This window comes from Ischnura elegans, chromosome 10 (genome assembly GCF_921293095.1).
Source record: "Ischnura elegans chromosome 10, ioIscEleg1.1, whole genome shotgun sequence".
Lineage (NCBI taxonomy): Eukaryota > Metazoa > Arthropoda > Insecta > Odonata > Coenagrionidae > Ischnura > Ischnura elegans.
In genome coordinates this window covers 57,433,544-57,460,089 of record NC_060255.1, presented here as the reverse complement: position 1 = coordinate 57,460,089, position 26,546 = coordinate 57,433,544, and the positions used below count along the sequence as shown (strand labels likewise).

Genomic DNA, 26,546 nt, shown 5'->3' with positions numbered 1-26,546 from the left:
CAGAGAAAATTAAATTTGAGACGCTTAAATAAAATTAAAGTGAACAGTAAAACATCTAGCGTTAATTTATGTGGTAGATATCCCATGATTTTAGCTAAACATTTGCCGTGCATTCGTTCGTAATGTTTCTCGGATGTCGTGAAAAATACAAACTCTATCCTCTGATATGACTTACTCCCTCAGTGATTCAACCAGAAGGTTAGTGATTTTAGGTTAGTGAAGGTTTGCGAAGAATAGGTGAGGGTAGAGCTTGAATAAGCCTCAGGTGTATAACAGCCACATATTCAGAGCTCGTTCCTTACCATGGACCACGTCACAGTTCGAGGATTTTAATTTGGAGTGTCAGAAGACTTAACGAAGGCGAAGGAAGGGATATGAACCCGGGACCCTTCGTTCAATAGGCCACTCCTCCCCCCCAATGGGCTGCAACGCTCCCATCTTTTCACACAGCTGTATGAAATTCTGAAATTTCTGATGCCTCTGAGAAAATTTCAATGCTTCCGTCATCATCGATGTTTTCCAGATAAGAAACCAAAATGCAGATTATTAGCGCCATAATTACCGAAAAAACGACTGAATATATGAATTGGTTAACGTTTTAAAGTTATATCTACATGCGTAATCCCATCATGCGTAAAAACATTCAAAATTTGTAAAATAGTGCTCCGTTGCAATCCAAGTATTAAAAAAATTACCATCGTATTCTGCCAACGTCCGCGCCGGTAGACCAACTGGAAAGCTGTGCGGAAAATCCCCATTATTGAAATCGGAAAAGCAAGCAGGGCTGAATGGCGGCTGAAATCTAGTCCAAGAGAACATCGTAAAACAGTTGAATCGAGAGTTATGGTCACCGCTCGAGTATTATGTTCTCTACGGATATATTTTTTTGTGGGAATTTCATCGAAAAAAATCATAAATTTTTTAGGTCTTGAATAATCACAGGCATCTCGATAATGCATTATAGCCAAATGGTCAGCAGGCATGTATCGTTTGTCAGACATAAATCAGCAATATAGTTAGAACAATAAGATAAATCAGTTTTCAAATCACCATTTCCGATATACTATACGGTTCTTTGCGATTACGATAATTAAATGCTCTCTATAACGTAGTAGCCATTAATTAAGCCATGTGATGTTGATTCTGTTTTAAAAATAACGTTTATAATAAGGGAGAATATAAAAGTGGTTCACTACGCCCACATTTTTCCTGTAGATGACACTAGAGACCTCTATTTTATTGGTGTATTGTAATTCAGTATCTAATTTGTCTTTAGACCTATTTTCTGGAAAGCATGCGAAATTCATGAACGTGAGATGGCAAAATAGCCCTTATTCTAAAATCGTTCGCGCAATTTCATGCCATAAAGGAAAGCTAATGCAGTTCTAACCTGCGCAATAACGTGCCCCGAGTAAAACGGCCTTTAAACATGAAAAAGCGAATTAGCTCGTAAAACTCATTGATAATTTGGGCAAGCAATCGACTCAAAAAAAGAAAAATCTAAATAACTATTAAAAAAAGAAAGAAAATGCCAGGTCAAACAACTGAGGACTAAGTCTCCCTCATGTTTTATAAATTTTTTTCTTGAGTTATTTTACCTTACGCTGAAAAAATTGAGGATTAGCCACTCTATTCGGATGTCGGAAGTGGTAACAGCTGTTCACATCGTGAGCCCCACTCCGAGCGCTTTTATGGATATCCTTCCGCTCCGAGCAGGTGGAATCGACGGTCTGAGTATCAGGAGGCAACGCTCGAGGCAGGAGGTGTGCGCGCCCCAGCGGCGAGAGGCGAAGCGACGGAATCACAACCGCCTCTCCCTCCCTTATGCTCGCCTGTCCCCCGCGCGAGAGAGTGGACTTACGCTGCCACCTAACTCACGTGATCTGCGAGCCGTTTTTCACTTCGTCGACGCTCCGTCGTGACTACACAGTGTATACGTGTTTCAGGGGTAATCTGCATGATTTATTCAGGTGTTGGTAGGAATTAAGCATTTTTTGTCAATAAACATGGAGACGCAACTCCTTAGTTACTGAGCTATAGCAACGCAAACATTTTTTGTGAGCACAATGCATGAAAACGGTTTTTTTGGGGAATCCAGCCTTTTCGACATTTTTTTCATAATATGGATTTTAAAGGAAATTAAATAATTATGTTGGGATATATATGTGCAACAGTAAATTTCTAAAACAATTAATATTATGCTTTAATTAAACACCAGCTTTGAACGAGTATTAGCAATACGATTGCGCAATTTCACCCATTTTGAGGTAAATTTAAGTTGGACATTGCAATACTTCCACTAATTGCCAATTAACGATTTTCAAAGCTTTATAGTTGCGCAATTATCATTCAAGTACAACCTCAGCTATGATAATCACAGCATTGATTCACACACACACAAATAATATGCTGAAGTGCTACCTAATTTTATACTCTCTCTACAATTAATTAATTTTAAAGTAGCTTCAGGGCGCAATATTTATTCAATAACCGCGTAGGGTATAACTTTACAGCACTAACATTCTAATAATTCCAAAATAAGAACGCCAGCGTAATATAATTTCATTATTATCGAGATTTTTAGAAGTACGGCGCATTTTGGCCTAATTGGTTATTTCTCAATACGACAGAGCAATGAAGAACTTTTTATATAAATTCATAATCTATATTTATGAATATGTTGCATTTCTGTGATCATTGTGAATTTTTTTTCACTTACATCATTGCAATATTATGTTGTACTATGGCAAATATATTCACGTTACAGGTTTATTAAGTTTTTCTTTTTCCAATGAGATGTGTTTTGGGTCCTGTTTTATGCATGTTAATATTATTTTCCACTATGTAACATGCCGATGGTATGAATACTACGGAACCTTCTGACAAGCCATGTGGCTTAGAAGGTCCTGATTTAAAAATTCAATAAAGGCAAATTAAATTTAAAAAAATTGATTACACATATGGATTAGAAGGCTCGATTCATTTTATTAACTGTGTGGAGGTGACAAAAAATAAATATGATGAATTTTCCGCAAAAGTAACCCAAACTTCAGAGGAATGTCTTTAACTGTATCTCTAAGTTTTAATTCTGTAAACATATTTTTAACTGAAATGTAATGCACTTCCGAGTGTCCAATGAAGCCAAAGTACAAGGTTTCTAGGACAATAATTAGTAGAGTCATAATATTCAACCACCAAGCTAATTTTCTCATTATATTTTACTATTATTAATTGATATACATTTTAATTAACAACAGAAAACTCTAGTAAAAGTAAAGTTTAAAGCGAGACAAAAAGCTAAGAATTTAGTCGATCACAAGATTATTTTGCGATAGGAAATAAGTGATAGAAAATAAAATACATTTCATTTTCGTCCAATCATAATTATTCAGTATACATAAAAAATCTAGAGTATGAAATAAAATTTCGAAAAGGATGAATATCCAAAAAAAAGTACTCTATTGAAATAACGCGGACATGAGAAAATTTGAAAATAAAACTTTCTCTCTCTCTCTTTGATTCACCATTTTTTTCGCTATAATAAATGCTCCCAAATATTAGTTTCCGAGGAATTGGAAAATACTTTGAAAAAATTACTTTTTAAAAATTACCTACTTTGATTGCACTTGAACATAAGAGTGGTTTCCCATTAGCATTGAATAAAGGTACTTACTTTCTAACTCTGCGGCAACTCCGTGACAATTTAAGCGGAAAGGATTGATCGTGACAATCCTTTCTTGCCTCCTCCTCTTTCCGTTTCTGAGGAAGTCACGAACCCAACCGCTTTATCGCCGACTCGACCGTCTCATCCACCCGAGGTAGTAACGCCTCACGATGACAGGCCATTTACACTCTTTCGCCTCTCTTATAAAGGATTCCCGCTTCTGATTACCGTCGGCTCGTGTTAATGTCTGGCGGTGCGGGCAGGTGAACGGCGGCATGCGTTTGGAAGGAATTACGATAAAACCTGCCAGTCTGAAAGAGGAAGACATAATAGATCGGCAGTGCTTATAGGGGTGGAAGATGTCCGCGCCTCTGTCCATTTGACGAGATACACGGATTTAAAAAGCATTAAAAAAACACGCTCAAAAAAGCTGCTGATTAGGTTCATTAGAAAAGAGAGTGAGGATAGCTAAGGATTGGCACCCACAAGAGATTCTCTGAGAGATAAAAACATCATTTCTTCCTATTTAGCGCATTTTAGACTCTCTTTGGAAAACGTTTTAAAAATCTTTTTTAAGGGATAGGAACATATGGTTGAAAAAGGACGTGGACAACGGTGCTGCGGTAGATGGGACAAGCCAGAAAGCAGAGGGTAAAAATGCGGCCTGGCTGGGACGCGAACCCAGTACCTCCCGTTTGCCGACCGATTGCGCTATCAGGACGCTTAAATTTACCACGATTTCGACGGGGGTTAATACACAGAAAACCCTTTGCTGTGGCCCAAAAGAGTAACCATTTGATGACACTGAAGCAGATCACCACTCACCAACAGAAGAAATGGACAAGGACACAAAAATGAAAGGAAAGATACACAAGATAGCTTAGATAGATAATTTAAATTAATTTTTAATCCATTTTTAATGGTATTTTAATAATTTAATTTTCTAAAATTGAGGTCTGCAAGGCTTAAAAAAACTTCCTCATATAAAGGAATTAGGAAATAAAGAGCGTAATGGAAAATCCTCAAACGATGCAAATCAACTTCTTCAGTCTTCTCGACGCTACCCAGACGCGAAACGTTGCTTAAATGACATCTGCCTGATTGACGAAGAATGAATTCACAAATATTTATCCTGAAGCTGAGACATCACTTAAAATGTTAATTGTTAAAAAATGTGGCTCTTACTGCCTCTGAAGACATAGGAATAGTGTAAGATTCCATTTTCATCTGCCTTCGATCTGCACAAGCCGATTCGATATTGGGGACTGGGTTAACAATCAATTACAAGAATCCATCCATGAAACAGACGAAGCAAGTAACGAAAATGCATGTAAAATGAAGCGTTCCATTTGCTTACTAATGAGGGTTAAATAGAGGTGATTCCAAATAGAAGTAAACATATTCGATGCCTTCTTCGTGAAAATTTTAAAATAAACCTATATTATTGTTCCCTGCCATCTGGTGTTCCCATGCATGAGCTTTAAGGTCATACTCTCAGGAATGTTTATTCGCAAATCCCATATTTCTACAACTAGGCTATCATGGCCACGCTTGCCTTTCTGCAGCTAATATTTGAAGGGCAAATTATACGTGGTCACTATGTACATACGAATAAAACATGTGTTTACGATCTATAATTACAGATATAAGATAACAAATATTCGTAACAAATTATCATTAATTGAATACACCTCATACTTCAGCGATTTGTGAAATAAAATTAAAAATACGTCCAATGTAACGTTTGTTCACTGAAATCTGTTACAAATATAGTTGAATCAAAAGGGTAAGTATTTTACTGCTGCTGACCAAACAAACTATATATATTGTATATGGCACATACAGACGATGGAAAAGGGGGGTTTTTGACCTTCCAAGAAATTACCATCCCTCTTCTTTTGCAGGCTCAAATGGGTCTTCTGGTGATACTGATAATCGCCATTGCTGACTTCATAATTGGAGCATTTGTTGGACCAACAAGTGAAGAGGAAATAGCCAAAGGTTTCATCGGCTTGAACGGTAAAATAACAGTTAATTAAAGTATTACTTTAAGAATGAAAAGACATTCGTAGATACAAATCTTAATAGTACAAATGACACAAGACCAAGCATAATTTTTAGGAAATTCTATCCAAATATATGAAATTAAATAGCTTCTTAAAGTGGACTACATAAGGAGTTGAAAAAGATCAAGTTCTGATGTTAAGAAAAGATTTTTTATAAGCTGAGCACCTTCAGTTATACTCATTAGTAATTTTATGTCCAATCAACCACAGCCTGATTCATACTTATGATTAGAATAGCGCTATATTTGACTTACATTCACAAATATTTTTCATAGTTTAAGCCTCCACTGTATTCCATTATTCATTACCCGGATACCACCAACGTAAGAAAGCTTCTGGGGTTTCGAGTCACGGTTTCCAACGAGAGAACCAGGTATTTTGAAGGAGGAACTATTATCCAAATGAATTGTGGTTATATTATACTGCACATTTTTTCTATCCAATCAGTATCTTTATCCAGCATACAAAATCTTTCATTTCTATTCGATGATATCTTCGTTTTCAGTCGTGAAATTCAGCTCTCAATTTTTCTCTCAATGATCACAGTTTGATACCTGTAGCTCATTTGTCGGTTAGTAGAGTAGATTCCGTTTAATGGGTCCACCGGTTACTTGGGGCAGCCGCTTAATTGGGGCAGATCTTGAAGAACAAAACCTAATAGAGACAAATCCCAGAGTATTCTCCGCTTAATTGGGACAGCACGCCGCTTTGTTGGGCCATGAGTCGGCGACATAGACTATACTCGCGACGAAATTAAATTTTTTTGTTATCAGAATACTATTATTTACATTTTCCTCCTTTGATTTACTCTTGTTTTTCACAAATGTTCCTATTCTTGCCCTATTTTGAAAGCTCTTGTTGTTATAGTATCCGCAAGAGGATAGGACTTTTCTTTAATAGGACTCACAATTAGTAAAAGACATTCATTCAGCGTCGCCGTAGGCTTTGAAAAATATTTTTTACTAAATTGTTAAAACTCTTAAAAATGATATTAAATTAACTAAACTCGCTGATTTATTAATCAAATTAATAGTTTAATAAACTTATGTTCCATAATGAACACTCTTCAGTCTTCTATCATTTCAACGTTTGTTTATGCCCATATGCAGGATAGTTCGCCTAATTGGGGCAAAGTGCACAAGTCCCGATATGTCCCAATTAACCGGTATCTACTTATTAATAGTGCCTAACATAAACCAATACGATAGATAAGAATTAGTTAATATAAGCACAGTCAAAATCATTTAGCGCCGGATAAAAACTGAAAATTCATGTCAGTTAAGCTCTCAGAATCTATGCTAATGATATGCCGCATCTTTGCTAACGCATTCGTGGTTATTCATAAGCCCTAGTAATTAGCTGTAAAAGGAAAATTGGGTAGCGCACTGAATGCTGATCAACGAGGTGGGGATTAAAGGATTTTCCTCTCAATGCATGCTATTGCATAATATGATGCTATTCATAGGAAACGAATTTCACCATGTGCAGCATTTGTATGCATAATTACCTCTGTTGTATGTGAAAAATTGAGGTTATTTAAATGTCATAATCATTCTCATCGACTTAGGCGGAAAATATTTTTCTCACTGCAATAAAAATAATTTATTTTCAAATGTCTCTAGGCACCTTATTGGCTCACAACTTCTGGCCGGATTACCGAGAGAATGATGGACAGATGCAGTCGTTCTTCTCCATCTTTGCTATTTTCTTCCCGTCAGCCACCGGTATCCTGGCCGGAGCAAACATTTCCGGTGACCTTAAGGTAAGTCTTCGAAAAAGGACCCAAAGACCATATCAACTCGTGTATATTAAAAAGAACAACTCAAAACAGACATTCTTATACCAAAATCCTTCATTTTCTACGATGAAATCTTCATTTTTAGGTCGTTAAATACAGCTCTCAATTTTTCCAACTATGTTCTTCAATTTCAATTCAACGGAAACATTTTTCGCACACGTATGAATGATAAAGACATAATCCCAACGTATTAATTTTTTTGTGTACCTCGGGAATATTCTGGTGATATTTTATATCTTCAAACTTTTTCTTTAACATTAGACAAAAAAAAACAAAAAATCAAAATAATAGCCCATTATTCTACAGTTTATGATGCATCATTCATACCATGCCTTTCACTTACGTTATCCAAGTATTCCAATACATTTCACTCCCAATTTCTTATTCAATTCGGTCTAAATTCTGACCCCATAAGGTAATTCCGCGGATAGACTCAAATTTGGCCTACCAAGCAAAAAACATTTCAAAGGCAATAATTGAAAGAAACTTTCTAAGAGTGAACTAACGATCGGTAAGGAAAGTTCTCAATTCTCCCTATCTACGATCATTGTAGCTTTGTATTAAATGACAGGCATAAAGAGTTAGGTAGAAAATTATAAAGGCAATTAGATTCATGTTTACGACTCGTATCAAATTGAAGAAGGGTGTCTCATGTATCACAATAAAAATATCCAAAGTTAACTAAATATTTGTTAACGAAGAAAATACTACTAACCTAGAAACTAGTAACCATTAAATTTAATATTTATATGACAGAATACCTAATAACTAAAGTGAAATGTTTACGGCTCGGTAAGAAACTATCCAAGAGAAATTCATCACGAAGGACTGTCCTTTATACCATCTTATTCCTAAAAAAAATATTTATCAAAACCCAACTGTATTTACTGCCTTCATATGTTCGAATTCTCTGCCTGAAAACTTAAAATATTAGAATACCATTTACACTCCAAATATGTATCACGTATGACTAAACTAAATTGAGGGAAAAACTATGATTAAAACATTACAGTTAGAGTATAGTGTCTATTGAAATATTCATAATATTTTTCCTTGTTTCTCATCATTTGTTTTTTATACTTAATAAAAGTTTATAAATAAAATATGAAATGTCTAATCGAGCGTTGGTTAACTGGAATCAGATTTAAAAAATTGTCGAATCAAAAACGGAGAATGTAATAGTAGTTATTTTACTACTACTAATAAACGAATGATATACTACTTGACACCAGCGGACGATATAATGAATGAATGAAAAATAGAGGGGAATTATTTATATTCCTAAAAATAATGATTATTCCACTTTCAACATTGTATCTTTCTGTTTCATGTTTTGCTTAAATTTTTGCTGGCAAGGTTTTTTCTTATTTAAAACGGAATTTTCGCCAAGGGTGAGGCCCAGAGCATACTAAAAATATATATTATATTTTTTCGCAAAGGACCCATCATCGGCCATTCCGAAGGGCACCCTCTTGGCCATATTCATCACCACCATTTCCTACATAGTGTTCATCCTGCTGGCGGGTGCCTCAGTGCTCAGGGACGCCACTGGCAACGCCACCGAGGTCACAGGATGGGCCTTCGCCAACTGTACCGGCACGCAATGCCACTGGGGACTGCACAACAGCTTCCAGGTAAGATGGACATCACGATTACCGCAGATCGAGCGGATTACATGGGGGAGGCCCCAGTCCACCCCGTGCAAACATGTGGGGACTAGAACTTCATCGACGTCAGCGACGAACTACATCTGTCACCAATATGTTCTATGAATCTGATACAGGGATGCCGACTTACAAACAATATTGGGGGGGCCCAAACCGGGGTTCTTGACCCGGAATATTTTATAAGTAGCGAGTTCTAAGTTTTTTAAGCATTTTAGAAGTGTCATATTGCTACGTCCCGACTTGTTGCTATGGGCCTTAAACCTATCACCAATTCTTTCGCAACCTTCGGCCAACAAATCCCATATTCTTTCGCGACCCTCAGCCACTATCGGAGTCACGATTTTCTCACAGTGTTTGGCATACGACAATATGATCAAAATTAGAACCCTTATAACTCGAATCTCGATATCTGAACACTCCGGGGAAAATCGACAAGACTGACACCTTTTTTCCTCACACCCGCAGCGAATTTTTGAGGGGGCTCGGGCCCCCTCAAGCCCCATGGAGTCGGCGCCACTGATCTGATCCCAGGCATTCCTCTTTTTTCAGGCCAGTCGTTTTTACTTCCATGTATTACCTATCGTTTATTTTGGTTAACATCCCCAACAATGGCGTATTATTTCATAAAATTCTGATCACTCTGGCGTCAGGGACGCCATTGGCAACCTCTGTAAATCCGTATAAAATCGTTGCAGGCTTAATTTTGTGGAATATTGCTATATCCATGATTAAAACCCAAATGGTAATTTCCACACTATTTAATTCAACACTTAACGACCGACCGTGGTTTCGACACTTTGAAAATGACGCTAAGTGTCGAAATCATGGTCGGTCGTTAAGTGTAAAATTAAATAGTGTGGATATTTCCATTTGTGTTTTAATCTCTGTAAATCCATTTAAACGCGCGATGGATGATGTAGCTCTTCGTTACATTGCAAAACTATACTGGACTTCCAAATCTTCATTTCACATTTTCACGGAATACGTGTTCAGTTTTAAGCGATTATGTTTATTTCTTAGCTATTCAAAAATAATTATTGGTTTTTAGTATAACTTTTACTTAAGTTTTTAATTCTATATTAACCTAAACGACAATATTTGCCTTCATCTAAGCATAATTCATAAATAAGAATCTAAGGCATGGAGTTTTTAATAGAACACCAAATACCTTACGATCGCCGTTAACCTGAGAATAGATAAACCTTCCTGACTCACGTGGAACCTCTGTAAACAATGCATTGGTTACGCGACAGGATAATAGACTAGTCCCAATTTCACCGTTCAGCAACACCGCGTTGCAGTTTCACGATTCAAGCGGCTTTCATCTCTCAAAGAGCATTTACCGATCCTAAATTAAAGTAGAAGCCTTGAATTTCTTGCGTTCATTATCATAATTATTCTTTTTCGTTTACATAGTGAATGGAATACACACATTAACAATGTTTGCAAGTCTATTTTCGTCACTAATTTCACGGTTGATCCCAGCGATAAATGTCGAAGAGGTTGTGCCACTTACCTAAACCGTCTAACAGCGTGGCAAATAATTGAGTGTCACCGTTTATCTTCCAGCATGTGGCGAGCGGATCCTCTAAGAGTCACTCTCCACTGTAGTAGCAGTCTCCTTGACAATTTACCAATAAGTCTACTTCAATGAAACTGCGAAAATATCATAAGCGAAAAATGTTTTGTGAGGCTAAAAATTTCAATAATTGGCTACTGAATTTACAGATACGGACTAAAACGGTTTTACATTCGTAACTGAAAAATTATTTTAGTGCTAGGAAATATATTTGCTCCAACGACGCACTTTCTCACGTTACGAAATTATACCGGCATTCCAAATCGTCATTTCATATTTTCAAGGTAAGTTTTTGGATTTATACGAATAGGAGTATTTCTTATTTATTAAAAAAATAATTATTCGTTTAATATAAGTATACTTAAGATATTTTTTTATTTCAATATTTGTCTTAACCTAATATTTGCCTTCATAAATAATCAATCAAAGCCTAAATACCTTTTTATGGAGCAACAAATTCAGTTACATCTACATCTACATAATACCCTGCGAGCCACCTCTAGTGTGTTTGGCAGGGGGTGATCAATCATCAGCATGCAGCATGCATTTGGACTCCCACATGCACACCACACCGTCCAAAAAACGTCCCGTATACTAACAAACTATACTACTATATACTGTTAGAAACAATAATTGAATTAAGAAACATGCATTAATTATTACATAGGTTAGTAGGCTACACTACAAGTCATGCAATCTATTTACGAGTTCTATTGCTGCCGTTATAATCTCTTATTGATCGTGGAAAAAATGACATTCGGAATCTGTCTGTTCTACAATCTATCTCTCTTATTTTATTTATATGATCTGATCTACTGTAGTATGTTGGCGTCCGTAAGATATGGTTAACTTCGTCAGAAAAGACACTGCTCTTGAATTTATCTAAAAGGTTTAGTCTATTTTTCAATCTACGGTCCGACAGAGATTCCCATCCGAGATTATCTAAGAGGTCAGTTACACTAACAAGACTATCGTAACGACCTTTAACATACCTAGCAGCTCTTCTTTGCAAGCGTTCTAACTCTGTTATTAAGCCTTTTTCATGAGGGTCCCAAACACTGGCAGCGTATTCCAAATGTAGTCTAACGAGGGAAAAGTAGCTAATTTCTCTCACTTTGTCGTCGCACTTTCCTAATACTCTTTTAACAAAACCCATTTTATGATTAGCTTGACCGGTTAAAATCTTTACCTTACCATCGCCATGACGAAAACTTATCAAGAAATTCCCAACAAAAAAAAAATGATTTTATCGATATCGATTATTATAAATAGGCAAAATCTTGGGGGATCGATACTTCACCCTTAAAAATGTATTTTCAATGGCTTCCTATAGTAATCGGCCGAACTTTAACACTAGTAACGATCTAGCCCCAAGCATGAATTATGATCTTTTCAAACCACACAACGGAGGAAAAAGGAATGGAATTTTCAAAGTACATAGAGATCCTGAGAATTCTATGATTTGGACACCAGCGCTTTGTCTCTTAGTAATAAAACGCAGAAAATACAAGCATACCAGATTGGATATTTGATTGAAATAAAGAAGTCACTCAGGGATTATCTACAAATTAATTTGAATACATAGCTACTACTGAAAACAAACTAACTATTTTGTATTCAGAAAAATCAAACTTTTCACTTATCATTGGCAGATTCAACCTTAGGAACCATGACTCAAAATGACCCGAAATAAAATATGATTCCTTAAGGAATAGTTCTCGGGTTTCACCCCGGGATTGTATAGTCGAGGAAAGATACGCGAAAAAAGGCCATAATAAAGAAATTTTTGCGTCCTGGACGAATCGGAATGCGGTTTTTTGCATTCGCTTGTGAAAATTATTTGTAAAAAAGTTACCATATTTTCATTTGGGAGAAACCTTTAGTTGCATTGTTGCAGGCCAAAATGCACTCGGAAAATGCAATTTCTGAGACGCCCTTTGGAAAACGTAATAACTTTGTAGAAAAGAGTCAGAACTGGCCCGGAACGGGTACTCGGGGGTTTTTGAGGTCGCTGATCACGATTATGATGTTCAAATTGACACCCGGACCACCTGGGGCTCAGGAACACCGTCGAACGTCATCTCCGTGGAACTGTCCCAGAGTTCATGCGGGAAAGGAAAAACAAGCGGCATCCGGGGGTTTTTTGGGTCGCTGAATTCAAATATGGCATCGGCGAACGGAGATGACGTTCGACGGTGTTCCTGAGCCCCAGGTGGTCCGGGTGTCAATTTGAACATCATAATCGTGATCAGCGACCTCAAAAACCCCCGAGTACCCGTTCCGGGCCAGTTCTGACTCTTTTCTACAAAGTTATTACGTTTTCCAAAGGGCGTCTCAGAAATTGCATTTTCCGAGTGCATTTTGGCCTGCAACAATGCAACTAAAGGTTTCTCCCAAATGAAAATATGGTAACTTTTTTATAAATAATTTTTGTAAGCGAATGCAAAAAACCGCATTCCGATCCGTCCAGGACGCAAAAATTTCTTTATTTTTGCGTATCTTTCCTCGACTAGTAGTAGATTTGGGTCACAGGTCCCAACGTTTCGATGACTTAGTCCGCTACCGTCTTAAGGGGTTGAAAATGAAAAGGGTTGGGAAAAAATACCCGGTGAGAAACCCGAGAACTATTCCTGCAGAGCATATGCCGCGCAAAACTCAAATTCTACGGTGTCTCAAGTTTTACAAATTGGACATTTCATAGAGCATGCGAAATAACAATACATAAGATGCTTAATGAAAAAAAAGAAAACTGTATTCACGAGTCGCTACAATTAAACATCAAACATTAATTTTTACCATGTTCTAGCTGCTTCCAAACGGATATGTAGAAGAGTAAATTTCACAGTTGAGCGGAAACTTACAATAACATTGAAGATTTAGATAATACGTTACGACCAGTACCTCTAGTAGTTTTAATTACGCGTTGCATATTGGAGGAACGACATATCTGAGTGTAGGTGATGAGATTGAAATTATATGCCAATTTGGGCGAACTGCTTTCGGTTTAAATATAGATAAAAAGCTAATGTTAAAAATATAACTTAACCAAATCAAACACTACGAAAAGCCCATTCATAATAAGTAAATGACAACGATTAAAAAAACGTACTACCAAGTATCTAAAGTTTGCGTTAAAATTATTCTAGCTGACGCGCTTAAATGACGAGAATCTTCGCCACCCGTCTGGTGCACTCGGGAAAAAATAACATGAATTCTCGCCATTAGTTCGCAACGTGTTACGGGGATGCAACTCTCCCTCTCAACCGCTTGTATTTCGCCTTCCTCCACGGCGATTAACTCGTTTAACGAATTAGGCTATCATCTCCAAATTTGCGGAGAATATATCGCAGATGAACTTAGTCCAAAACTGTCTGTGCCTAAATAATAAAAAGTTAACATCTGACACTGAGGTAAATATTTAAAATCTTAGGCATATCTTTAAAATCTGAGATATTCGTTGGAAACGGCCCACGATATCGTACATACCCTGAAAATTCCAAGACGACTTCGTAATTTTTAAGGGGCTGACTCGTCGCGAAAGAGACCGGCAGAGTGGGAATGATGCGTTCTCTTAGCCACAGAACCTCTAACTAGTTGGCTCCTCTTCGGGAACAGAGCACGACTTGACAAGCTGGAGAGATAGCATCGGAGAGCAACATTAAAAGGAACGGAGGAGATGTACGGGATAAAGGAATTAAAGTCACGCAATTACGAGGCAACGCACATTTTCACTCCACGATGGAAGTTGAGATTCCCAAGCAATTGCCCACTCTTGAAGACGAATGCGAATACGACGAGTACAATCACTTGAACAACTGAGTACTGTTAAAAGGTAAGCAGGAGTACATTATCAGTTTATGATTGCACGAGACCACGAGTCAATTTATTCGGGGTACTCACGTAGGAGTACGTAAGTAGTGTTAGCCTACCTAATTATTTTTATTTGACTACCTTTCCGAATACCTTTTGCCTTCCAACGTGACCTTACCAGCCTGTAATGACCATCACTCGAAAAGGGGCACCAGGATGTGTTTCCAACGTTTATCTCATTTTACTACTGATGACAGGAGCCGCTTGATTTTCGTAAGTTAGACAATGTGATGCTTGTGGGACTTATTACTTCATTAGGACGGACTATTTGTTTTATTTTTAATGTATTGGGGCAGGGACAGTCAGCTTCGTTAATTGGTGCCAAACCGTACAGTAGGGAATGAATTGTGGAGAGAAAACCGACATTAGCATTTAATGACTTACTGATCTTGATGCAGAATAATCAGTGGGGGTTGTCAAATAAAAATGTGTGTATTGTCAAAATATGTTGGAAAGAAACAAACGACAAAACGTCTTCGTTTTATTCCACGGATTTACGTTGTTGTTACCAAACCAAAGAGGACCAAAAAAATAAATCCGCGGAAGAAAACGAAGTCGTTTTGTAATTTGCGAACTTCAACTTCCACAAAGTTGAGATGGAAACCATTGAAAACATTGGAAAGAATTATATTTAGTATGACAATACATTGACCCTCTCCTTATTTCATCCTCCGAGAAGATTGGCACATTTAGATTCGCATACCGATCAAATCGAATGATGGTTTCCCACAAAATTTCTTCATAGGGATGATCCGTCGTTCATTGACTTGAGGTGGAATGACTCAAACTACGTCATTCTTGCAGCTTTCTCCACAATCGAGCGGCAACGCGGTAAGAATTTAAAAAAGTTTCAACCCGACATCGACGACTTCATTTCAACTCGTCCTTCGCACAACGGCAGCAGGCGAAGAAGACGACGACATCGCAAGCATGGCGAGGGAGAGCTGTTGAACGCATACTAGGCGACTCTCAGTCCGTGTCACGGCCTCGACCAATTAACCATTTAGGCACGAAGAGGGACAAGGTTCCAAGGTCCGATCCAAGCCTTTCTCCCCTCCCTACGATGACCACCTAATCGGCGGACGGAGACAGGAAAGCTCCGCGCGACCACGCGACGCACCAAGGGTGCAGTTAAGCTGAAAATTCGCTAAATTGAATTGAAGAGACAAATACTTTATGGAGGCCCACTATACGATATGAAGTGATAGTACTTTTCCACATAAAACTTTATTTCAACAGAGTCGACATGTTTTACATGACAAACTTTCACTGACATGACAAGTCTTGATAATGCTGGCTCGAACACGTGACGCACCAAGGGTGCAGTTGAGCTGAAAATTCGCTAAATTGTATTGAAGAGACAAATACTTTGTGGAGATCCATTATAAGATATGAAGTGATGGTACTTTTCCACATAAAACTTTATTTCAGCAGAGAGTCGACATATTTCACATGACAAACATTCACTGACATGACAAGTCTTGATAATGCTGGCTCGACCACGCGAGGCACCAAGGGTGCAGATGAGCTGAAAACTCGCTAAATTGAATTTAAGAGGCAGATACTTTTTGAAGATCCATTTTAAGATATATAGTGACAGTACTTTTCCACATAAAATTTTATGTCAACATAGTCGACATGTTTCACATGACGAACTTTCACTGACATGACAAGTCTTGATAATGCTGGCTCGACCACGCGACGCACCGATGAAGGTAGGTTTGCATGGAATATTCAAAAAGTATTCCGGGAGCCTCCCCTGCCACCATGCTCTTCCCTCTTCAATTCACAGTAAGACCTACTCCCTTTCATTCTATCTAAATATCCTACTCTTTTCCTTCCTCTCCCTCGTTTACCTAACCTTCAAACCTCTAATACTGTTTTCAATATTCCCTCCCCGCGAAGTACTCGCTCCATCCATACCTTCTCTCTCCCCCGTATCTCATCTCTATATCTATATCTCCTCACCCACCATGTCTAGCACTTCGTCATTCCTCCTCCTCTCCGTCCACTATACTTTCTCCATCCTTCTCCACAGCCACATCTCGAAAGCCTTAAGTCGTGTCTCGGCCTCCTTCCTAAATGCCCACGTTTCCACACCGTAAAATGCTGCACTCCAGATGACTCTATTCCAGGGGCGATCCAGGATTTCTTTCTCGGGGGAGGGGAGAACAAGGGTCTGACAGGTCTCTTAATATTTGAGATAAAAAACATAACACAGTGGAACCTGGATAATTCGAATTTATTTAATTCGAAATATTCTTTAATTCGAATATTACTCTAGGTAGGAAACATAATAAAGATAAACTTTTGTATGTTCCACAGAAGTTTTAATAACCGACCCAAGTTTCGACAGTACACTACGTAATTATCAAGGTGAATATACACAAATTTGCGAGCTTATATATACCTTAGGGAGGGGGCCAGGGGCCTATATATAAGCTCGCAAATTTGTGTATGTTCACCTTGATAATGACAACCTGGGTCGGTAATTAAAACTTCTGTGGAACATACAAAAGTGTATATTTATTATGTTTCCTGTCACCAAGTTCCACCAAGTATCGCCTTCCAGCCTTAAGTTGATTACTTTTGGTCCCTAGCATTTTGTATTCAAACAATGCTAAAAAAAATTGTGGATAATTCGAATTTTATCTTGGATAAATCGAATTTTTGGTGTGTCAAATTAAGGTATACATTATAATCTGGAACACAAAGTAATTGTGAATCCATCGGAAAATATGCTTTACTAACGCTATTGTCAAAAGGTTTGTGTTAGACAAAATGCGTGCCAGCGTCTTGTCATATGACTAACCTTTCCGCTCCCGGCCGCCGCGCCGACCGTTCCAACCCTGGGACTTTTTTTGAAAGCGGAATTAATGTAAGTGATACATATAGAATAAAATAAAATCGATGGGTGGATTGAATTGTACCTGATGGTAGCATTAGATGCCGAAACCCGGGTCGTGCTATTTAAAATAAAGTGTGGAATAAAACAAAGTTATTTTATTTTATTCTATAATGAAGCAATTCCATAAAGTAACGCCTGAGACCGTATCTTATATTAAGTGATACATACTTCAACTCTTTGAAATGCTAAAATATTTCATAACAGCTGAGAGACTTAATTCGAGGAAACAGGAAAAAATATCATCCTTTTTTGAAAAACAGTAGGTTTCGTTTTATGATTGCCATCCCAGGAGCTTTATGTTTATTTTTCAATATTCTGGAAGTCAGTTAGGTACGTATTCAATTTTTTAATGTCCTTGGTTATTATGATTTTATTGCAGTGTATTATGCAAAGACATCTTGTCTAAACGTATACGATTACGAGTTAAGTTGGTAGGGCACAGCAGCTCAGATGTTGCCGTGGACACTTAAAGGTTAGAATAAAAATGTTACTATTCTTTACTTCGTAGTTTTTGAAAATAAATATTCCTGTTTTAAGGTTACTTTAATCTTGTTAATGGGCGTTAATCAAAGTATTTATATTTAAGGAGTGTCGATTTAATAAAGAGTTTTGATCGTAAATATGAATTTTATTGTTTTGGATCTATTTATTGCGGACTTCTTTAAATTGAATTTTTGGATAATTCGAAGCTTTTAACTGGTGCCTTGATGTTTGAATTAGCCAAGTTCCACTGCACAACAATTACTGTGGAAAATATTCCCTTTATTTTAAAATGAAAGCTATTAATATTAAATTAAATGGTTGAGGTTCCGTTATACGCAAAAATAAAACGAACGTAATTAAAACCGTATTATCTATTTAAAAAAATCTTGTCTAACTTTTAAGCGTCGTAGGGGGGGGGGACACGTGCGCCCCTAAATCCGCCTATGCTCTCCTCACTAACCTTTTCTATAAAATTTTACATAACGATCATCTCATAAGCTCCGTCCTGTTTATGAACGCCTCCTTTGATAACGGAATTCTCTTCGAGCTGTACGCGTTTTCCTCTGATTTGCTGCCCAAATAGTTGTATTTTGATACGATTTAATGAGGTTTTTAGAGATCAGATTAAATACAATAAAACCTCTCCAAACGGACACCCTTATTCAGATGAAATCTATTTTGTTTGTCACCGACACATAATTTGACTGTCAGCCAATGCATTTACGTACTTATCGGTCACCTCTAGGCCCTCAATTAGGGATTAGAAATCCTCTGAAATTTTTCTCCTTTCCTATCCTTACTATCTTTTAGAATTAATGAAACTAGTGATGAGCGATACCTCGCTAACTGTGATAGAATCACCGTTACTGAAAAGTAGCAGTCACTGTCGGTGACTCAATACTCAAAATCATTGTGACTGGATCAGGGGATTCGGCTCAGGCTGCTGCCAAGTGATTAGCGATATATCGCTACCTGTGATTGAGGATAAGTAGCCGATCACTGCTGGTGATTAAATCACCAAATACTCGAAATCACTGCAACTGTGAATTACTATTGAAAGTTGGTAGCAGTGGTAGCAGCCGAATCTATCTTCACCGTATTCACAGTCGCAGTGATAGCCAACGGTTCGAACAAAGAATATGATAAAAAATGCCGACGGGATTTTAATGATTGCCACTTATCAATTCCTTAACCTTTTCAAATTTACTTAATTATTGCAATATATACTCAGAATCAGAACTATTCCCTCAAGAAAGTATATTTTGCCTAATTTTCCAATTTTCCATAAGTTTATTCGTTCCTTTTGCGCAGAGCTCATTCATTGGAATAGGAGGGAACACTCAAAATTAGAAATTGGATTTCGTTATTTTAAACCAAAAAGATGTGAATGAAAAATACATGCGCCAAATTTCAGAGCTCAAATTCGAATTTTAACCGAGATTAGTAGCTTTAAACGTCCGCTAGGAGCTTTGGCCACGCCCACGACGCGAAACGTATTTCTATTGGCTGACGCCGTGTGACGTGTGAACCTCATGAATGCCGCGGGAGTAACGCTTGAAGAAGCCGTAAACACATTGGGTTCGTGGAAATAGTGGCCTAAAGTTTATCATCATGGTGAAAAAAACACGTTAATTTTGTTCTGGCTGATTATCGAAATGTACTGACATTATCAACCGAGGCTCGATGAACAATTTGTTGTCTTAAAACGAATCATTTCATTGAAATGAAACTTCTTAAGATGAAATGTTTACAGTTTTGATAGGGACAGTAATCACGGCAATTGTAGTGGATGCTTTAATTTGAGGACATACCATCGAAAAATCCTTTACTTATTAATGGTTTTTAGTTTCCGGATGTAAATTATGAAATAAATTTTAAAAATGTACTATAGTTATAGCTGTTTTCTTGCTCTCTGATGTGAGGAAGTTCGGGGTTCTCTCCGTTTCTTTTAGGATTAACATTCAAATTTCGTTGGAACAGCATTTTTAAAGCAGAGGCCTCGCTTTGGTCAACTGTGCTCCTGATAATTCTTCAGGTCAGTTTCGTACGATAAAAAATGGTAAGCAGTTGTAATCAAAATGATAGAGGAACTCAGAGATGGGGATTTTTACGTGAAAATATCCGTTCTTTCCGTTATATTTACATCTGAATTACACGTACAGTCACTTCTAAAAAATTTAGGACAAAGTTTGTGGCACCCTTTATGCTTCTAAAGAAAAGTTAGTATCCTATACTACTTTCGTAGTTTTCTGCTGTGCTCCTTTAACATTCCGCTTGTGAGTGAATATATATATGCACTCAAAGGGATAAATTCTTTTATACTGCAAATTTATCATTCCGCTTCTATTTACGCAGGATGTAAGGATTATTTCCTACACATTTACTACATACTTGAACCGGTTTTCACCCTTACTTTTTATAATACTTATTTTTTGAGTAATTTTATGTTACCGAGTCGGCCAAGTGGCCATCGATTTGAACTGTGCTAGTAAAGGTTGAGGGATCGGGACTGTCTTTCATAATTTTTTCCGCTTTTTCTCTCGTTTTCTTTCTTATTTACTGTATTTTGTATTCGCAATTTCGCTGTCATTGCTAATACGTTTTCATTGAAGCTAATGCAATTTTTTTAAATTAAGAAAAAAATGGTTGATACAATCATGACGTCGGCACTAACGTACAGTTTGAAGTCTAGCGAGAGGAGTCACACATAATATCGTATAATTTAACACTTATTCTTTTTCGATTGATGATAGGTCAAACTATTTGCTAAAATTCATGCAGTATGTATTTGACTTTGGTTTCTCTGTTTTGCTGTAAGATTAGAAAAGTTAAAAAAGAAAGAAAAGTTATTATTTACTATTTGTGCTTCTATTTATAAACCTGGTGGCACCGTGACTCAAATGAGCTTATTTCTGCTTGTTGTGAGTAATACAATATCGTAGTATTTTCTGGAGTACAAATTTGTGATTATGACGCATTACTTTGTGCTATTTGACACATCACCAGGCTAGCGTCGAAGACCTTTTCCGTTACAGTAGTTGGCTTTTAATGCGCAAGATGGAAACAAAGAGTGAAAACCGGGGCAAATATGTAGCAAATGCACACGAAATAATCATTAAATTCAACAAAAATTGAAACATAATGATATATTTGCAATTAAAAAGTAAAATTTCCCGTTGAGCGCGTATGTATTTAAGCACAGACGAACTTTTGCGATGTGTGGCCAAAGACAACAAAAGGAGTAATGGAAGCTAAATCCCATTGAGAAGCAGAAGACACATTAAAATGGCCCTCACAAATTCTATAACAGCCCATCTCTTTAGAATATGCTGTCTCCGTGCAGCGTCGTACCACCGCCTACCTCGGTCTGGGTCGTTTGGCACAACAAAAAAATACTTTTCTTGTGTTTGACTAGATGTAGATTCACATTAGGCCCACAACAGTACACGTAAGCTTTCCTCCCACTCATTTAAAATTCTCCGTTTCATCTACCATTTATTTATACTCGAAATAACGCCTACGATAATGCACTCCTTATGCAAGCAATGCAGACATCATGAGGTTCACACGTCATCAACATGGCGTCGTCCGAGAAATACTTTTTTGGCGCGGAATTCAAGTTGAAACTTCAAACTCTTCTAGGGGCGAAATTATTCAGCGCTCAATGGTAATATTTGTAGAGAGGCTTTCTTACACCCATTGCTTTATAAATAAAGCATAATATTTGGTCCCTTCTATTGGACGAAGTAGCAGAACAGCGGGACCACAAATCACGGCTAACTTTTATGAGTGATTCGCCTCGGTGATCGCAATCACAATTATGAATCACCGTTAGTGGTGTGCAGCAGTCACATGCAACGAAGTGAATGGAACATCACAGTTCCGCTCATTACTAAATGAAACCGAATTCTCTTTTCTCCTCATACCGTGTTTCAGTAACTTTCCATTAATTCACTCATGCCGTTAAATTGGAGTTAGTAAGTAGTTAACTGTTTCAGTCATTTAAGAATTCAATCAAGGTTACCATTGCGTTTAAAGTAATTTATTCATTTAGGAGAGCCAATATTTTTGTGCATGCAATTGTTGGTAGTGAACAACAGAACTTTAGTAGGCTTGTGTAGTTTTGCAAGTGATTGCAAATATCAGCAATTTAAATATGCTCCTATTCTTATTGGGTTATAACAGCTATAAATATTACCAATCAACCAAGAAAATTACATGAATAGTTAAAAAAGAATGCCTACTTGTGGCGCCATCTCGTACCAAGACAATGAATTTCTACCCTTCCTGTAATCTCGAGGATTGACGTTTGAAAAGCGGTAGTTGACGACACCAGTGCACATAAAATGCTTACAAGAAATAATAGTATACTGCCTTTTATAGTTATTTAAGGTATTCTACCGATTAACATAGGTTTACGTAGAGCATTTTCGAGAATCATCTGGGGGTACTCTACCTCCCAAACTAAACTTATTTATTTATTTAATGCACTTTAAAACAACATGAGACTAATCACAAAAGAATCGTGATAAGAAAGAAAAAATTAACAAATACTAAAGAATACGTTGACAATTATGAACAAGATAATATTCAACAGTATTATGAAATAACAAACAAAGAATGGTAATGTCCATATAGTGGTAAGAGGAATAGATTGAAAATTACGATGGAGATGGTGAAAGACATATACTTAAGGGTTGAAAATAAGGATAAAAAATGATAAACATATTTTGAATAAGAGTAACTGGAAGAAGGGAGTATGCATAGAAAAGAACGTTTAGAGTCAGAAAGACGGAGGGTGACACAATGAAATAGGTCACTCGACCGCGTTGTGTACGAAGGAACACTTCTTTTTTCAATTCACCTCCGCCCACTTCAACTTCTGCATTCTTCGCCGCATCTCGAATGCCTCAAGTCTTCTCTCGTCCTCCTTCCTAAATGTCCACGTTTCGGCACGGTTAAGCACTAGACTTCAGATCAGACTCTCCTATAACATTTTATTTAAACTAGTTTCCAGGTAATAATGCATAAATTTGTGTACATAAAAGCAATATAACAAGAAGAAACAAGAATCAAAATTTACAACAACGAGAATCGGCGGGAAAAATCTAGTTAGGTGTCACACATAAGGAAAAGGAAAGGCTTATACGGTATTTCAATAATAGTGCAAAGGAATCAGTGTGTAGAGGGAGGAAGTATAATAGAGAAGAAATGCGAAAGAAAAACGAAGGTTTAGCTGTGTGGGCATGGATAGGAGTAGGCAGGTGGATTAGGGGATGAGAACGGGTGGGACGGGGTGGAACTTTGAAATTGATAAAAGAGAGCAATTCAGGGCAGTCGACGGTGGAATTGAAAATGTTATAAATAAATTTTAAATTGTATTCTGTGAGTATATGGGTAAGAGTAAGAAGAAATGTATTCAATGCTCTTGGGAGCATACCCCTAAAACCAAAAGATATATTAACGTAAATGACATTTTGAGTAGTTATTGTGTGAAAACAAAATGGAAACACAATACAAAATTAACATAGTAACAGACATTAAATACATTCTCAAATATAGCTTAAACAATAGAGTAAAAAATTGATGGTTTGACTACTGCTGTTACAGGTAACTATAACATTTGTGCTTGACGGTTCCAACGTAAATACGCAGTGATATTTCATCCATACTCACCTTTACTTACTGGCATGGTCTAGTTTTTAGAGTAAGTCACCGAAAGCGGTCAGCGGTCCTTTGCGCCAATTGCAAAGAGTAGGGAAGGAAGGTGTGAGAGAAACCCATTGTCGTTATTGGCCCACTCCTCACGAAAGGCGCCAAGGGGACCTTGGCTTAACGTCCCATCCGACGGACGAAGTGTTGCGCTTTAACTGTTATCAACTCTACTCACAAGCAGGGATTGGGAAATCTATGGATATTCTCTCCCACCGCCGGGATTTGAATCCGAGCCCACGGGGTGGGAAGCCACTACACCAACCCGATTATACCCATCAATACGCAGTCTCCTCCGACTCTTCTCCAAAAGTTTTCTCTTCTCCGCTACATATATACCTCTATTTTATGCATAACAACCTCTCGTTCCTATTCCTCCCCACCGACATTTCCACATTTTAATAAATTGATGATTATCTAGGCACATTAAAAATGAAACTGCTGACTTAAAGACAGAATTAATTATTTTTACATTAGTAATTTATTTGTACCTAATTCTACCAGACTGTTAACTACAGAGTCATCATAAAAGAATGGTGCGGTTCTGAATGTGGTTTAAAGGGAAAAAGAATTACTCGCAGTTTATGTTTTTTTATTTTTCAAATTTGCCGTCTCAAAAAGCTTTTTATATGATGAATAAATTTCAATAAGTGCGCCATTAACTGCTAGAGAAGAGAGAAACATTAGCCTACTCCGGAAGTGCCAACTTCCCACACTTTGGGTCGGGCTTCAAATCCAAGCGGTGGAAAATATTTTGCAAAGGCTGCCCGATACCTAATTGAGTACCTTGAGGAGGGCACGGGGGGTGAAGCAGAATAGGGTGCAAAATCGTTACGGTGCAAAAAATTTTATGATAGCAAAAATTGTCATAAGTCGACCATAGAGTCGGGTGGTAACATAAAATCAGAAAATATATAAAGACAAAAATATAAAATACGAAGTACCAGCTTGGTCGATAGACTTCATCACATACAAAAATATATAAAAACAAAAATACAAAACAAAAAATACTAAGTACAAAAAAATTTTGAAAAAGCCCTCAAAATCCATTTTTTTACACAATACATAACCCACAAAAATATATGAAGACCAAAGCAAAGAACATGAAACACCAAATACAAAAAATAAACGTTTGGAAAAGCCCTCAGAATTCAATATTGCTTAATCTAGTCATGATTATCTTAGCGTTAGTTGGGAAGGGCTCAAAAAATTCCTCCGGTAAACCATTCCATTACTCTATCCCCCGATGTAGGGTTGAAATTTTTAGTCTATTTGACAGCTGCTTCTGAGGCTTAATCTTACAATTATGATCCTTCCTCGCCAGATAACCTGCTCCTTTAAACCGATTTGTTAGGTCCCTCCACGCAGGATAACCATTGAAAGCTTTAAATATACACTTCAAGCGTGCTTTCTTCCTCCTAAACTGTAAAGATTTTCATCCCAGCGTTTGTGACATCTCCGTGACGCTTGTCTTCCTTCTGAAATTTCCCTATACAAATCTACTGCTAATCGCTGAACTTTTGTTAGTTGCTTGATCTCCCCATTCAGATGATCCTCTATATTATTTCTACTGTATAGATACCTTTTTCTCAACTTATACGCAACCAAACTCTACAAATGAGGTACCAAAATGCACAGAATTTATCAGAGGACATGCGACGGCATATCTTACTTCCTAAATATTGCTTTGTTTCCTAAAATTGGTTTTTAAAAATAAAAAAAAATAATCGATTAAAAAATTCGATTCCGGCAAGATTGTCCTCATCCCAATAATACAGTTAACGCTGTCGGATCCCACCATGCCTTTTAATTTGACTCGCAGACCATTTCCCATTAAGTTTTCCTATGCGATGACTATTAACAAGGCTCAGGGTCAGACTTTGCAAAGAGCTGGCTTATTCCTGCCTGACCCTGTATTCTCTCATGGCCAACTTTATGTAGCATTCTCTAGGGTAAGATCTATTCAAAATATTTTTGTAAATATTAAGGAAAACGCTAAACAAGTATTAACAGAGGATAGTGTAATTACTTCCAATGTTGTGTTTAAAGAGGTCCTCTGACCTCAATTTTCAAATGAACATTCCAATTAAATTTGTACATAAGACCCTGCCATTTTTTTTCTACATTTTAAAATTAGAAACGCGCCTATCCCTCTGTGGACCTGCATTGAAAAGAGCGGGGGAAGCCCGCTGGGAGCGGGCGCATCACGCTCGTTTATTATAAATCTTAGGAAATTTATTGACGACGCCTCCCTTGCCGACATTCCTTCTATTAAAGCACCTCGTGGCCAAATGACGTCGAAGATTGAGGCTGGCCATTTGCATGCCGGACCCCGCCGCCGGACGCAGCAATGAAATTCGTCGTCTCTTGTGCAACGACCACTTCAATCGCGACGTGAATACGGATTGAAGGATTACAACGGCAAGCGTCCTCGCCACTCCAACACATCCCATCCATATAAAACATGTGATGCGTCGGCGATAGTAACACGACCACCATGCTTATGCAGAAGTAACTGAAAAACCCGTTGATTAGCAACACAAACATCTGTAACCAATCCTGAGTTGGTTTCACCAAGGTGTCCGCCAACTTGGAATACTCGTAAACCGAAAAATAAAATACATTTTATCAGATTTTTGTTCTAATTTTACCAGAAATCTATATCAATTTACTGACGGGTTATCTTCCTGTAATAGTAGTATTGTGATTTACGGTACGTCGACGGCTAGGTCATTTCGCGCTGCTACTATATAATTTAATTTCGATATTTCAATGGAAATAGAATAAAAAGATAGCCAC

The 26,546-nt window shown here is 37.4% G+C and overlaps 1 protein-coding gene across 1 annotated transcript in view; it reads left to right on the top strand.

The window, feature by feature from the left end:
* The window catches only part of LOC124166885 (bumetanide-sensitive sodium-(potassium)-chloride cotransporter-like), a 126,446-nt gene that overhangs the window by 60,063 nt on the left and 39,837 nt on the right, over positions 1–26,546 (top strand). Inside the window, exons 5-7 of the mRNA XM_046544597.1 lie at positions 5,569–5,683; positions 7,353–7,492; positions 8,968–9,162. Coding sequence (XP_046400553.1) covers positions 5,569–5,683; positions 7,353–7,492; positions 8,968–9,162 — 450 coding nt within the window. The remainder of the gene's footprint in view (positions 1–5,568; positions 5,684–7,352; positions 7,493–8,967; positions 9,163–26,546) is intronic.